At 40.3% G+C, this 15,070-nt stretch overlaps 1 protein-coding gene across 3 annotated transcripts in view; it reads left to right on the forward strand.

Moving 5' to 3' along the window:
• Wdr70 (WD repeat domain 70) overlaps positions 1-15,070 on the forward strand; it is a 237,096-nt gene that overhangs the window by 25,422 nt on the left and 196,604 nt on the right. For all 3 annotated transcript variants that reach the window (XM_052743179.1, XM_052743178.1, XM_052743177.1), the window contains exon 6: positions 1,349-1,559. In XM_052743179.1, the coding sequence (XP_052599139.1) occupies positions 1,349-1,559 (211 nt within the window). The remainder of the gene's footprint in view (positions 1-1,348; positions 1,560-15,070) is intronic.

Here is a 15,070-nt window from a genome sequence, read left to right on the forward strand (position 1 = left end):
GTGGGTTATAGCAGTTAGCAAGTCAGAACTCTGTTCTCACTATGTTCATATTGGAGCAGGAGCACTAAGGAAGTAGATAACAGTCGTGAACAACTAATTAGCTGATCAAACATAATAATTCAACATTATATAATAAAGATAAACAAAATAAAGTAGGTTAATGGTGACTGGTAGAAAGGTGTGCTCTGAAGCCTCTGAGGAGGTGACAAGCCATATGACGAGCCACAGAGCAAAGACCCTCATGGTGAACTGTCTTACCCTGTCCAGTTAGTAGAAGGCTACAGTGATGTCACTGCATATTACATCTTTTTTGGAGAGTTGCTAGCTCTATATGTAAGGATGACATGTGTGTTAGACTGTATTCCTTAGAGTATTAAACCTAGATTAAAAAAAAAATTCCATTTTTTCCTCAAGTAGCTATGGAGTGACTTCTGTATATCAAACATCATTTAGTTGCCCAATGAAGAGCAATGGACAAAATAGGAATGTCTGCTTTCATGGAGCTTACTAGAGGGAGAAGTCAGTGATACTTTAATCTTTTGAGATATTTGAAAGATTTATACAATTAGGGCTGCTCAGCTCTTTGGGGGTGAAATATAAGTATATTGGATGCTTGTGGACTTCAGAATGCCTGTAGATACTTGATAGAGACCTTAGTGAGAATGAGAGAGCAAGGCTGTATTTAGTGCTTTAAATTAACAAGGTGTAACTCTTGGATTAGCATTGGAAAATATTTTGTGTTTTAGGATTTGTGCCCCAAAGTTCTAGAGTAATGCTAGTTTCCTCACATGGAAGGCTTTATTTGCTCCTTTGGTGACAGCGATTGGTTTAAGTGCAGTTAATAGAGGCATTGGTTAGCTCAATGGTTTCACAAGTTAGTTTTTTGTAGTTTTCTTCTGAATTCTGTTCTCCTGTCTTTTTATGGGTGATAATGACTTCATGAAGCTCTAAGGGATAGTGATTGAGTAAGAGACGTAGAGGAAGGTTTTTTGTTTTGTTTATTTTTTTATTTTTATACAGAGTCTTACTCTGAAACCCTGGCTGGCCTGGAACTAGAACTCTCCATGTAGACTGGGCTGGCCTTAAATTTAGAGATCTAACTGTCTTTGCTTTTTGAGTGCTGGGATTAAAAGTGTGAACAACCATGCCAGGCAAGATAAAGTAATATTTGAATACTACATTTATTCATTTAGTGTTTGAACTGCAAATGTGGACGTATTGAAAAACTTACCCATTATAAGGAGAGGTAGGATTTCCTGAGAGCTTAGTGCTGTCTCCAGAAATACCCTGGAGAGAGAGGCAAAGGGTCTGCAGCAGAAGCAAAGAGTGTCTGTTTCTGTGTTTTCAGGGACACAAGCAGCAGTGACAGTGAAGACAGTTCTGACTCTTCTGATGATGAGTTAATTGGCCCTCCTTTACCCCCCAAAACGGTAGGAGAACCAGTTAATACTGTGGATGAAGATATCCTGGGCCCTTTACCTCCACCTCTCGGGGAAGAAGGAGAAGATGATGATGATGATGATGATGATGATGAATTAGAGGATGAAGGAGAAGAGGAAGTAAGTATTCAGAGGTTATGTAAGAATTCGGAGGAGTTACATCTTTAAAGTAGTATAGAGAACAGTTTCCTGCTAAATTGCTAATCATGAGTGGAATAGCCACCACATGGGGATTATAAAAATCAGACTTGGACAAGGACTATGTCTTAGCTGGTAAAGGGGCCTACCTCCAAGCCTGGTGAGTCAAGTTCCATCCTAGGACCACATGGTAGAAAGGACAGAACTGACTCTGAAAGTTGCCCTCTGACCTCTACATGCACAGAGACATATAACACACAAATAAATAGGTATAAAAATAGTTTTTAAAAGCAGATTTATCTTTAGTTATAAATTTATTTCATTTTGTGGTGATAAAGATTGAACCCAGGGTCATTTGTATGCTAGGCAGGCCTTTTACTACAGAGCTAGGGCCACAGCCCTTAGTTGACTTTATTACTGTTTTCAAGTTCTTTCCTGAAAATATGTCATCTTCTTACCTGTGTCATTTGCAGCATAAATCTCCTGATATGTCATTCAAGAACATTTAGTGATTCCAATAAAAGGCAGAAAGGGAGAAAAATGTAGATTTTCATAAATAGTTGTTACAGGATAAGATGATAGGTCTAAATACAAATGTGTCAGTAGTCACAGTAGATGTAAACAGATTAAACTTGACATATAACCCCCAAATTCTCAGAATTACAGAAGTGAAAAATGTTTTGGGATTGTATTATATTATTGGTAGTATATCTAAATCTAGTTACACTGAAAGTCTAAAAGTAAAGAAGTACAGAATGAAGCAGAGACGTACTGAGCAAGTTAGATGATTCATGTCAGAAAACTGACATCACATAAAAGTAGTCATTACAATTAGTGGTAAGAGTGACATCACTTAATGGTAAAAGGAACATTTTGCTTTTTAGGAAAAATTGACAGTCCCTAATACTTTGAGCATCTGAGGTATTTCTATTTGTGTCAGGTAAACACAGAATTACAAGGGGAAATTGACAAATGTACAATCATAATGATAAATTCAGATATTGTTAGGACATTAGTAAAAAGGATAGGTTTGAATAATACAAGTGAACAGATTTGATCTGTTGAACATATGTAGTACCCTCATCTATTATTTTCTTTTTAAGCATATATAGGCAGTCAAAACCCATAGCAAATATCTAAGCCATAAAGTGCTATAGAAACACAAACTTCTGTGGAACCAAGATGAAGAGGTGATAAGTTATGGAGTACTGTGACATGTGAAAGTGGGTTTGGTAGTGGATTGAATGTATCTGGTCAGAATTCTTATGCTGAAGCCCCACCTCTGGGGTGGCTATATTTGGAAGTGAGGTTTTAAGGAAGTAATTCAGGTTAAAATGGATCAAAAGAGTCCATAGAAATAATGTTCTTCTATGAAGAGACATCAAAGCTGGGTGGGATGGTGCAGGCCTGTAATCCTAGTCCTTAAGAAGTTGAGTCGGAAGAATCACAAGTTCAGGACTATCCTGGGTTTCATAATAAGACCTAGCCAACAGAATAAGAGAACAAAAGAATGTGAGACTCTAGATAATATATGCTTACTTTTCTTTACCTTCCTCCCAAGACCAAAAAGAATAGCTGTTGAGAATGTAGCAGGTCAACCAGAAACCAGATTTGCTATCCCCTTGATTATAACCGTCCAGCACCAAGAACTATGAGAATATACATTTCTGTTGGTTAAGTTTTCCAGTCTGGTATTTTATTATGACTGACTGAGCTGACCATTAGAAGTCTGCAAGGCTGAGAAGAGAAGGACAAAGGATATTATAGACACACACGTGCTATAGCATGAAAGTACATATATGTCATGTGATCACCATGTAGGGCTACGTTTTTATGCTAGTGAAAGATGAAGCTGATTAGAAAAAGATCCAGAAAGCGTGAAGAAATGTGTCAGCGGGAACAGAATTTGATTGAGCCTTGTGTCTGGTTACATTTTTTAGGGGCATGGTCAGGGGTAAGTTTGAGTCTAGCCAGAGTGATTGGAAGCAACAAAGGCACTAGATTAGGGGGAAGATCAGCCTGTCCAGCACCGAAACTTCATAAGGAAGAACAGGCTTTGACCTGGAACTGATGTGTGAGTAAAGCCAAATTGTAGCTGTGCCGAAAGTCAAAGTGTGGCTAAGTTAAGGGCTTCAGAAGTCCATTTGTAAGCTTAAGCTGTTCATAGTTTTTTACAAATGTATGAAATGATGTGGCAGTCAAGGCAAGGCTGTTAGTGATGCATGACGAGTGGATTTTAAAAGTGACCCTTAATGGTAATGCAAAGTGCGTTAGTGTCATTAGAGGCATAAGTGAAACCTTCAGAGAGAAGACAGTATGGGATTGGGGGATTCCTTATATCACTTTTATTTCCTTCTTTCTCTTTTTGATTCTTAGCACAGAATCTCTGAAAGGTTAGGGCTGTTAACGGTGGATGACCATTTAGCTTGAAGATTTTGAAATGGGATGTAACCTTGCAGTGGCCTTCTTAGATCCCCAGAAATTATGTTACTTTCAAATGAAGGCTTCCCATTTTCAGATGATATAGTTTCATATTTGATGAGTGGAAACTTCATGGTGTGTTTAAGGTTCTAAGTGAGTATGTAACTTTCCTGTATTCTCATGTTAATTCCAATATGTGGGATGTTGACAGCTTCTTAGGTCAAATAACAATAGAAATGGAGCTATAGGCAAAGGATTTCTTCTGATTATCTCTTAAGCATGAATATTATTGTGGGATATAGATGGATGATTTCATATATATGTTACAGATAATTTGCTTAGCAGTCGTTGACATGTATTACAACATTAAATTCAAATTATTTCTGGCCTTAGAAGTAATTTTATCTTGTCCATTTGTACTTGGAGTCTAGATTGTTGTACTTATTGGTTTAGAAGCGCAGTTTAGTTCTTTCAGGAAACTGTTTTAAGGTAATAATCAGCAAAACTATAAGAAATTGTTTTACCAAGATGCTGTCTGCATTTTTACAATTTAGGATGTATCAGATGTTCCATTTGCTTGAGCATTCTGTAAGTGCCTTTGAGTTCTTATTTTTGTCTCTCTCATATTTACATTTATAGCATCAACCTTTTGCATCTTCTTTTCCTTTTTCCCCCAGCCTTTCCTCTTTATTTACTCTTTTGTCCTAAGCTTATGAATATGCTAAAATCTTTTTGTAATCCACTTTTGTTTGCAAGCTCCTCTCTGATCATCTTTTCTGTTATCGATGTTTCAGAAGTACTAACTCGTCCCACGTCACTGTTCATCTTGAGGTCTGTGCTGTCAGCTTCTGCCGTTGTCACTGAGACTCCTCTCAGAGATCAGTGACACTCTAAATATGCAAATCTAGTTTGATGTGGTGGTATACACCTGTGATTTCAGCATTCCGGAAGCTTAGGCAAGAGGATTGCTTTGAGTTTGAAGCCAGCCTGGCCTACATAGGGCATGTTAGGCCAGCGAAGGCTATATCAATGCAAACCAATAACAAAACCAAATAGAATTAAAAGGGAAAAAAAAGTCTAAATTCCAAGATCTTTTCTCAGGTCTCGTTCTACCACTGCTGTTGGTCTGTGCCTTGAAACTCTTTCTTTCTATGGAGCACAGTTGGCCTGTGCCTTGAAACTCTTCTTTCTGTGGGGCACAGTTGGCCTGTGCTTTGAAACTCTTCTTTCTGTGGGGCACAGTTGGCCTGTGCCTTGAAACTCTTCTTTCTGTGGGGCACAGTTGGCCTGTGCCTTGAAACTCTTTCTTTCTATGGAGCACAGTTGGCCTGTGCCTTGAAACTCTTTCTTTCTTTCCTTGAGCGTTTGGTTTGCTGCCTGTCCCTGGACTGTTTATTCAGGAGATGTATTTATCAAACTCCTGCTATCAGTCAGGCATTTTCTAGTTATGGGGGACACATAGGAGATAAAACAGACCATCTCCAGTAGTATTTACATTTCTGCAACTACTTCATATTTCTTTGCCTTAATCTAGTCGTGGGCATTTTCTTAAGGACCTCTCCTTGACTACTTATCATTTGGTCTTGGGTAGTTTCTTGCATCTTTTTGCACTCATAACTTCTGTTCACTCCCGGCAGCTAGTGAGTGGGTATTGTGCAGCCTAGATTACGGTCCAACTTCTGACTACTCATGAAACAGAAGCTCTATGCTCTATATTCTAAATTCAACACATCTAAGATCAAACTCAATGTTGTTTCTCTTGTTTAGACACCTGTTTTAGCCACTTAGCTGGACTGGTTGCTGTGGGATCATCTAGGTCAGTGCATTCTCAAGGCTATAGGATTAGACACTCCATAGCACAAGTCATGTCACAAACAGTAGTACTCATTGCCTAGGAGAGGAGAGCAAGGCAGCACAGTGGCAGCACTTCATCTGGGGATGTCTGAAAGTAATTTAGGTTTGTTGTTGCTCAGAAATTTTCAGAGCACTGTTACATTATATAGAAAAGCAGCCAACTTCAAAGAACTTGTACTTTTCATGGAACAGATGAAAAGAGAAACTGGGACAACACTGAATATGAATGTAGGTACTGCTGAATAGTTTTATATCTTACCTACTTCCAGATGATTTGATACAGTGGTGTAAGAAAGTATCAACTGGGAAGAATGAAGAGAAAAGTAAAACCATGGAAGATACAATTAATACAGAATATAGAGAACCGAGCTCTACCCTTGCTGGGTGGAGGCAGCAGGGTAGGGGTGGCATCAAATTTTTGCCATCATTGACACCCTCTCCCCTTTAAAAAAAGGATTGTTTAGGGGTGGAAGAGATGGCCGAGCTGTTAGGAACACTTGCTGTTCTCCCAGAGGACCTGGATTTGATTTCCAGCACTCACATGGTGTCTCACAACCATCTGTAGCTCCAGTTCCAAGGGCTTTGATGACCTCTCTGCTCTCTTATAGTCCCAGTACTTGGGAGCTGAAGGCAGGAAGATCAGGAGTTTTAAGTCCATTGAGTTCCAGACCACGTAGGGCTATATATATAGTAAGACCCCGTCTCTAAAACACATACACACACACACACACACACACACACACACACACCAAAAAAACCAAAACAACAACAAAAAGATGCTGTATAGAAATTCTCTTTAAAATTAGGATTGAAATGTTAACTTGCATGTAATGTTTGCTCTTCTAGACATTTCTGCTCATTAAAAAAAGCTGACATGAATGCTACATTGAAGTGAGATTATTAATTGATATTAGTTTACCTTAAACCAAAGGGGCTGACTAAACTGATCTTCCTGCCTTCAGAGATTCTGTTATAAAACAAATCACATCCAACATTAGTAAATTTAGCATTTGATGTGTTTGAATATGAAGGAAATTACCTAAAATAAGGACCACTGAATAGTCAGTGAACATTTGGTTGAATAGCATGTAGTTCACAGACTTAAAAATTCAGAGATCCTGTTATAAAACAAATCACATCCAACATTAGTAAATTTAGCATTTGATGTGTTTGAATATGAAGGAAAATACCTAAAATAAGGACCACTGAATAGTCAGTGAACATTTCTCTATTTTTTCCACAGTGATGAACTAGTTAGCCCAACTTATTTAGCTGCTTACTTCTGTCTGGCCGTTAGATGGTAGATTGCTCCTCACACCGGGCCACCCATGGTATTTCACATCACTATTTTACATCCCATTCCTGGAAGCCTGTCTGTGGCAAGTAGCCAGCCCAGTCTACTCCTTAGGACATTGTTGACTTGGCTGCCAGTGGCAGAAAATGCTAAGCAAAGAGAGCAATCTCTTTCTCTCTCCCCACGAATCAGACATTAAGTCAGTTTGCAGGTCCAGTATATCACAGATAATTACTTTTTTTTCTTTTAAATTCTGCCATCATTATTGGAGCTTCAAGATGGATATTCAAGCTGTAGTCATCATTTTTGTAGATCTGTCAGCAGGAAGACAGAAGAGATAAAGAAGGCTACTTATTTTGAGCCTGACCTCTACCATTTGAGAAATGTAGCATTTATTTAGTCAAGATTCACGTAAATTTAACGCCTCTCATACAAAGGATGGATGATAGTGGGTAAAGTAGCTATCCCCCAAGCATATGTCTGTACTTAGTGCTGATTCTTGGCTATCATTGTTGCGGATCTTCGCTTTGGATTTTAAGATTGTAGTCATTGTTAACAGTTTTTTGTGATGTATACTCTGTATATATGTCTCTCTCTGTAGCATACTTATTTGATGTTATTCATGTATTTTGAACATAAGCTACTTTCTCCGAGGGAACAAAAGACAGTTTGTTATAATGTATACACAAAACAATGGAGTTATTCAGCACCAAAAATGAGTGAAAAGGTGGCTGGGTTGGCTCAGTTGTTAGAGAGGTTGCCTACCATGGATTTGATCTGGAGTGACTCAGGGTGTGTGTGTGTGTGTGTGTGTGTGTGTGCGCGCGCGTGCGCTTGCACATTAGTGGGGCCATGAGTTTGAGACAAGCTTGAGTGAAATAGTGAGACTCTGTCTTAAAAAATACAGAAACCAAAGATGGTGGTTTCTAATGCAATTGTCAGACTCTTAGGATTTGCTTCCTATACCAGCATATGCGAGTTTAATGTGAATTCTCTTGTCTGTCTGGTTTGCTGTTTGCTTATTTTCTTTAGAAATGAAGTGCAGTCTTTTTTTTTTTTTTTTTGGTTTTTCGAGACAGGCTTTCTCTGTGTAGCTTTGCGCCTTTCCTGGAACTCACTTGGTAGTCCAGGCTGGCCTCGAACTCACAGAGATCTGTCTGGCTCTGCCTCCCGAGTGCTGGGACTAAAGGCGTGCGCCACCACCGCCCGGCGAAGTGCAGTCTTTGCAAGTCATTGAATTAAGGAACACTCCAGAAAACTAGCTTCAGCAAAGATCTTAGTTAAGCTTAACTAGATATGTGTCCATTTCATTTGCAGAATCATTGAAATGCTTCTTTGAGAATTGAAGGCAGAGATTGCTTTGATTTGTTGTGTTTGTTTTACAGAAGAGTGTCCAGTAAGAGGTCTCAACAGAGAAAGGGCGTGTTAAATACTTCCTTAGGGAAAGTGGCACTGTGGTGAGACAAGTTGCAGCAGTAAACTACTTCCCTCAACGGTTTTGATCAACGGTTTTGAAAGGAGGTTTTGTGCTACCCCCATTGTTTCTACAACAAATAAGCAACTTAGTACCCAATAGAATAGGCTAAAATAGAAGCCTTGAATGACAGGTGAATCAGACTTCACTAACTCTCTTTTGTCTATTAAATCTCTGTGACAAAGGAATCTGCTGGTTTCAGCTGATCCTAATTAAACCCTCTGCTCCTTTTCCATCCTCTGGTTTCTGTTGATTAACATTCTGACTCACCTGGCTAGTTTTCTGTCAACACAGGATAGAGTCATCAGAGCAGAGGGAGCTTCACTTTGAAAAATACCTTCATAAAATTGGGCTTTAGGCAAGACTGTGGGCATTTTCTCAATTAGTGATTGATGGTGGAGAGCCCAGCCCATTGTGGGTCTTTCCATCCCTGAGCTGGTGGTCCTGGGTTCTATTAGAAAGTATGCTGAGCAAGCCTTGGGGAGCAAGCCAGTAAGCAGCACCCCTTCATGGCTTCTGTATTAGCTCCTGCCTCCAGGTTACTACCCTGCTTGAGTTCCTGTCCCAACTTCCTTCAATGATGGACTAAGATTTGGAAGTGTAAGCCAAATAAACCCTTTCCTCCCCAACTTGCTTTTGGTCATGTGTTTCATCATAGCAATAGTAACTCTAACTAGTTTAGGTGGAGTTTCTCTGTGTCTCGGCAGCTGCTCCCACATTTCCACTTAGAGACTTATTAATTAAAAATGCTCAGCTGTTAACTCAGGCTTGTTACTAGCTAACTCTTACATTTTAAATTAACCATATTTCTTATCTACCCTCTGCCATGTGGCAGTAACTTTTTGAACATGGCATGTTCATCTTCTCTCTCCGTCTGCTTGTGATTCCTCCCTTTTTTTCTCCAGAGTTCCCTCTCTCTGGCTTTCTTGCCTATATCTCCTGCCTAGCTAATGGCCATTTAGCTTTTTATTAAACCAATCAGAAGGCGCCTTGGCAAAGACACATCTTCACAGTGTACAAAAAGATTATTCCACAACAAATTAGAATAGAAATTGGTACCAGCGTTCATCCATGCCTTCTGCATCAGCTCCTTCCTCCAGGTTTCTGCCCTTTCTGAGTTCCTGTGCTGACTTCTTTGATGATGATGATGAAGTGTAAACCAAATAAACCTTTCTTTCCACATGCTTTCGGTTCTGGTGTGTGTTTAGTCACAGCAGTATTAACCCTAAGACATAGGACCATTTCAAGTGTGATCTTCTCTACACCACTTTTCCTGATACCACTGCATGTGCTGTTTCCCAGGCTTGGTGCAGCTTGCTGTGGCAAACTTAACTTGTTTCCCTTGTTAAATCGTTATTTGTGTACTTACCTCTTCTGTCTCCCGATTGCAGTTACATGTAATGAACTCAAATATAAGTACTTTCTGGTAAAGTCTAATAGTTTTTAAAAACTCCCAGTGCTTCTGGTACAGTAATTTATGAATAGCAAGTATTGTGTAGAGAGAATTTGTTACATGGAATTGAATGTTTTTTGTTTGTACAATAAAAATATTAATTTTATGACATTCTATAATTTTTTTTAAAATCATGAATCCAAATGGAAGTAGAGATAGAGAATGGAACTAAGAGCATAGGAATGTAAGTAAACCTGTTTCTGTTGGAACCAGGATCTCTGCCTTTTCTAAATATACACAGTGTGTAGTGGTTAATCATTGAGTGCTACCCTACACAGCACTTTGTAAAATGAGTTTCTGATGGCTAGAGCTGGAAAGAAAAGTGCCAGAGCATATACTAGTTAGGATATATAAACTGCAGTACCAACTATGATTACATTGCCTTTTTTTCTTTTCTGTCAATGTCTTGCAGTAGTGCTCACACTGCCCTGGAACTTTAAAAAGCTCCTTCCTCATCCACCTCTGTAATTTGATGGTCACCACTTTGAACCCCAGTAGTTGGCTTTCTATTATTTTGCAATGTTGGAGATTGAACTCAGCCTCTGTGTAAACTGACTACATGACCACTCTATGGTGTGGTTAAGGGGAAGGTTTTTATTGCAGATAAAAACAAGAGAGGAGGAGAATCCAGAGGCATCTGGAGGCCAGCATGAGCTTTGATATGCTAATGGGCACCACAGGTAGCCACATGTCCTTCTGTCAGAGGTGAGGGAAATGACTCCTCTTGGTAGATAGGAACCTAAAGAATGCTGGCTTTTATCTGACAGCCAGCAATCCTCCTGTGGTCCAGGTTGAGCCTATTTCTGAGGTTTTGGACTGCCTCTTAGAGTTTGGGGAATTGGAGTTTTCTTTGGACCTGACAGCCTTATTGGACATGTTGGGCAAGTGCCCTGCCAACTGAGTGTCATCTCCAGCCCTTTTTAATATGCGCAGTTCATGTTAGTAATTAGCTGGCTTTTGTGTTTAGTGTTACTATCTAACCTAATCGATTAGAAATATTAATATATTAATTTCTTTTAGTAATGAACTTGCTTTTTACTTATTCTTTGTTCAGTTTTACTTATCTGGAGGGTAGTAAATTTGTTCATTCAAGTAGAATTTTGAGGATTTATTTTTATTTTTTTTGTTTTTCGGGTTATTTTTACTTTTATTGGAACTGAATAAACAACAATTCAGATGGGAATTGTCAAAGAAAATAGTTGAAAAATCATTTTTTAAAAACAATTCCTGTTTGTACATACTCCTGTTTTTTACAAGGTGAAAGTTATAATGAGAAATTAAATGGTGGCTTTGGAGTTATTGAGGTTTTCATTGCTATCCCGTTTCACGTTACTACAGAAAATGGCCAGTCTGAATTTTATGACTGTAACTAAAGGCTAACTGTAGCAGAGACTTTTTCGCCGTGACCACCTGTTTTCCATGAACTTTGTCTGACTCTCTGGCTGGCACGTTCTACGGTGGGGTCCGGGTTTGGGCCGCCGCCGCTGTGTTTTTCCGTCTTCTGTCTTTCATTCCCTTGGACTTGGTCCTTGGGAACCACCTGTATCGGTCAGTCTCCTTCCTCATGACAGGGGAGGAGTGGGGAGTCCAGGTGGTGAGTGCTCTCTTTAAGTTTTGATGAGGTGATACAATAATGAAGCAGTTCGTGGAAACAGTGTAAGGGTCACTATAATACAAAAATGCTGACCTTTGTCACTGCTATCCTCTTGTTTAAAACAGAAATAATTTCATTTATTTGTGTGTATGTGTGTGCAAATGCATGTGGAAGTTAGAGGACAGTGTTCAAGAGTCAGTTCTCAGGACAGCCATGTGGGATTGAGTTTGGTCCTGAGGCGGCAGATGTCTTTATCTCCTGACTCATCTTGCCGGTTCTGTTGTTTCCATTGTATTGGATCAATTTAATTTGAAGGTGACTTTGAAGAGCTGTTTTAAGACAGTGTGAGAAAGCTTAATGACTTAACATCAAATTAATCATAAATTAATATTAAAAAAAGGTTACACCTGCAGAGTTCTGTCAGCAGAGGATGCTAGAAGCTTTCTTCCAGGGTCCTTAGCGTGATTCCACTATGCTCATGTGAAGGCCTCATTCTCTGAAATGGGCACTAGGGGGAAGTAGAGACATTTTGGCAAGAATCCATTTCCATTTCCAACTGTCTTCTGTTTATAGTGGAAGGGAAAAGATTTTTTTCCCCCCTTTTTTAAAGCCAGGTCTGGCCTTGAACTTGTGAATTGCCTGCCTTTGCCTCCCATGTGCTAGGATTACAGGTGTGCACCATCATGCCTAGCCTGAGATCGTTGATAAGTAAGTAATACCAACTACAAATTGGCACAAGTGAGTTGTAGATTGAGATAAATGCTGGAACGATTACTTTTAATTAAAGCACACCGTTTTAAATTTCATCTTAAAGTTTTTTAGTTAACGGATTCATATATAGGATAAGGATTGCTCGCAGGAATTCTATATACAGGCACTTTATAATTTATGGTTTTATTTGTAAGGTCAAATAATACTTATTCCTCTGATCACACAAACAAACATATAAATCCAGTCTTGTCATGACCCACTCTAAGCCCTCCAGTTCCTCCTATCATTGATAAATAGTCCAGGTTCCTTGCCTCGGCCTCTGAGGTCTTACTTGACTTGGTTTCCACAGATTTGACACTCTATCCCCTTTAACGTCCTGTCTTGTTCTTGTCTCTCTGGCTACACTGTGCCTGCTTTCCTTCGACTAGCTAGCGTGCTCCACGCAGAGCCCTTGCTTTTACCCCTCCTGAATATGGCCCGATGCCCGAAGCTTTTGGTGGTGGCCCCCTTGTCTTCCTTGGATCTTTGCTTACATTCTAGTTTCTTGCTACTTTATATCAAAGTGGCTTCTCCAGCCTCTGCTCTTCTCACTGCTTTACAGTGCTACTGTTATCTGACGTCCTTCACTGTTGGTTCATTGTCTCTCCTGCCCAGAATGAGTCTTCTGTGAGGGCATTCACCTTGTGTCTGTACTGCTGTGTCTCCAGTGGCTATAAGGGTGCCTGGCATCAAGTAGGCCCTAAAGAATACCTGTTGAATGAAATGAAAGAATGGCTGTTCTTGCTCGTGATCACTGGGCATTTCATTGAATCAAGGCAGATCTGATCTATTCTCAGTTTGCTTTAGAGACACTAAGGGGCCCTTATAATCGCACACTGGCAGGATGTCTTGTAAAGGCTTTGGCCATTCTAAACTCTCAGTGTCAGGCAGGGTTTTCTTAAAACTCAAGTCCTTTGGCTTCCGAGCAGTGGTGTGACCTGCTATGTGAATGGTGATGCTAGTGAGGACCCTTTCTTTCCTTTCTCTTTTCCTTCCCCTCTTCCTTGTTTTAAATGCTGGTGTGTGTGGTGGCTGGTGTATACACCTGTGTGTATGCTGCACAGGCCAGAGGAGGACATCATGTGCCCTGCTCTGTTACCCTCCACTTTATTCCTTGAGACCATCTCTCCCTAAGTCTGGAGCTGGGCTGACAGGCAGCAGTCCCCAGCGGTCCTCCTGTCTCTGCATCTCATAGTGCTGACTTCTCTTATAATCGTGAAAAACTGCCATGAGCATCTTGTTTGTATCTTACCATTTCTTCCCACTGTGCACCTTACCTTCTGTACTCAGAAAACTGTCTCGTCTCTCCTTCTGTGTCATGCCTGACACTGTCTCCGAACCTTTCCCAGCCAGGAACCTTTTCTCCCATCACCCTTCTGTAAAGTTACAGAGTCCTTTCTCGTCATCTTTTATTCCGTCTTTTCCTGTTCTCGTTCTTCTCTCTTCCTGCATACACTTCATCTCTTGGCTGTTTACTTATGTTTCATTTTACCTTAAAACTTCTTTTGGGTGTGGGGAGTCAGGGTCTCAGTATTTAGCCAAGGTTGGCATTGAATTTGTGATCCTCCTGCCTCAGCCTCCCAAATGTTGGTGTTGCAGGTTGTGTAGGTGGAGGTGGCAGCAGTGGCTCCTTCTCCTTCTTTCAGCAATGAATTCGGTGTAACAAAAGGTCGTCCCTGTTTCTCAAGCTCAGTTGTTTTAGTTGTGTTATGAACTGATCTTTTCAACTAGTGGCTGCAGTTAAAGGACTGAAGTCACGTGATGATCCAATACACTTCTCAGAATGGTGAAGGAAACGGCCATAGAAACTGGCCCGTCACCTTTTCAGTTCAGTAGGTGTAAACACAGTGTTTGAAAGTCAAGTAGAAGACTGCTTTGATCTTTTGCACCAATGTCTGTGTGTGTAAATGAGAAGACTTGCATGGATTCGGTTACCCCAGGCAGCCAGGAGGCCCTGGGAGCCCTTACCCATCTCCCCAGTGTTGGAATCATAGGCACACAGCACTTTGCCCGGCTTTTTGTGTAGTCAAAATGTGGGTGCTGGGAACTTGAACTCAGATCCGCATGGTTGCGTGGCAGTCGCCTTACTGACTGACCCACCTTTCTAGTTCTGGTTTTGTATTCCTAAAGTTCTAAATTGACAGACTAGCACACGTGTATAAACGCCATTCCGATAGAACTCACTTTTTCAGTCTCCAGCCCTTGATCCCTGTCTGAAAGGACATTTGTTCACTCTGTTTGCTGCTAGGAATGCAGCTGATTGTGAGACAATTTGACACAAGAACGAGGCCAGCAGCGTGACTCCTGCGGCCTCCGGGCAGCTGTTAATTTGCTGATTCTGTGCCGATCTGGGAGTGGATGTTCTTTTGTAGTTCACAATATGTGGCACACTGTAGACAAGAATCGATCTTTTTTTCATTAAATGAAGAAATTACTGGCACAGTCTTGCTTTTCACTATCATAAAAGTTAATGCTTCAAGAAGTAAGCCATTAATTGGCAAGCTAAAGTGTTGTATCTCTATAATTTCCACTTTTTTTTCTTCTTTTAGACAGCCCTGGCTGGAACTGAACAGTAGATTAGACTGGCCTCGGACTCACAGAGATCTGCTTGCCTCTGCTTCCTGATGGCATCCTCACTGTTTTTCTTCATCTT

The sequence above is a fragment of the Peromyscus californicus genome, unplaced genomic scaffold, assembly GCF_007827085.1.
Source record: "Peromyscus californicus insignis strain IS unplaced genomic scaffold, ASM782708v3 Scaffold_18__1_contigs__length_77618521, whole genome shotgun sequence".
Lineage (NCBI taxonomy): Eukaryota > Metazoa > Chordata > Mammalia > Rodentia > Cricetidae > Peromyscus > Peromyscus californicus.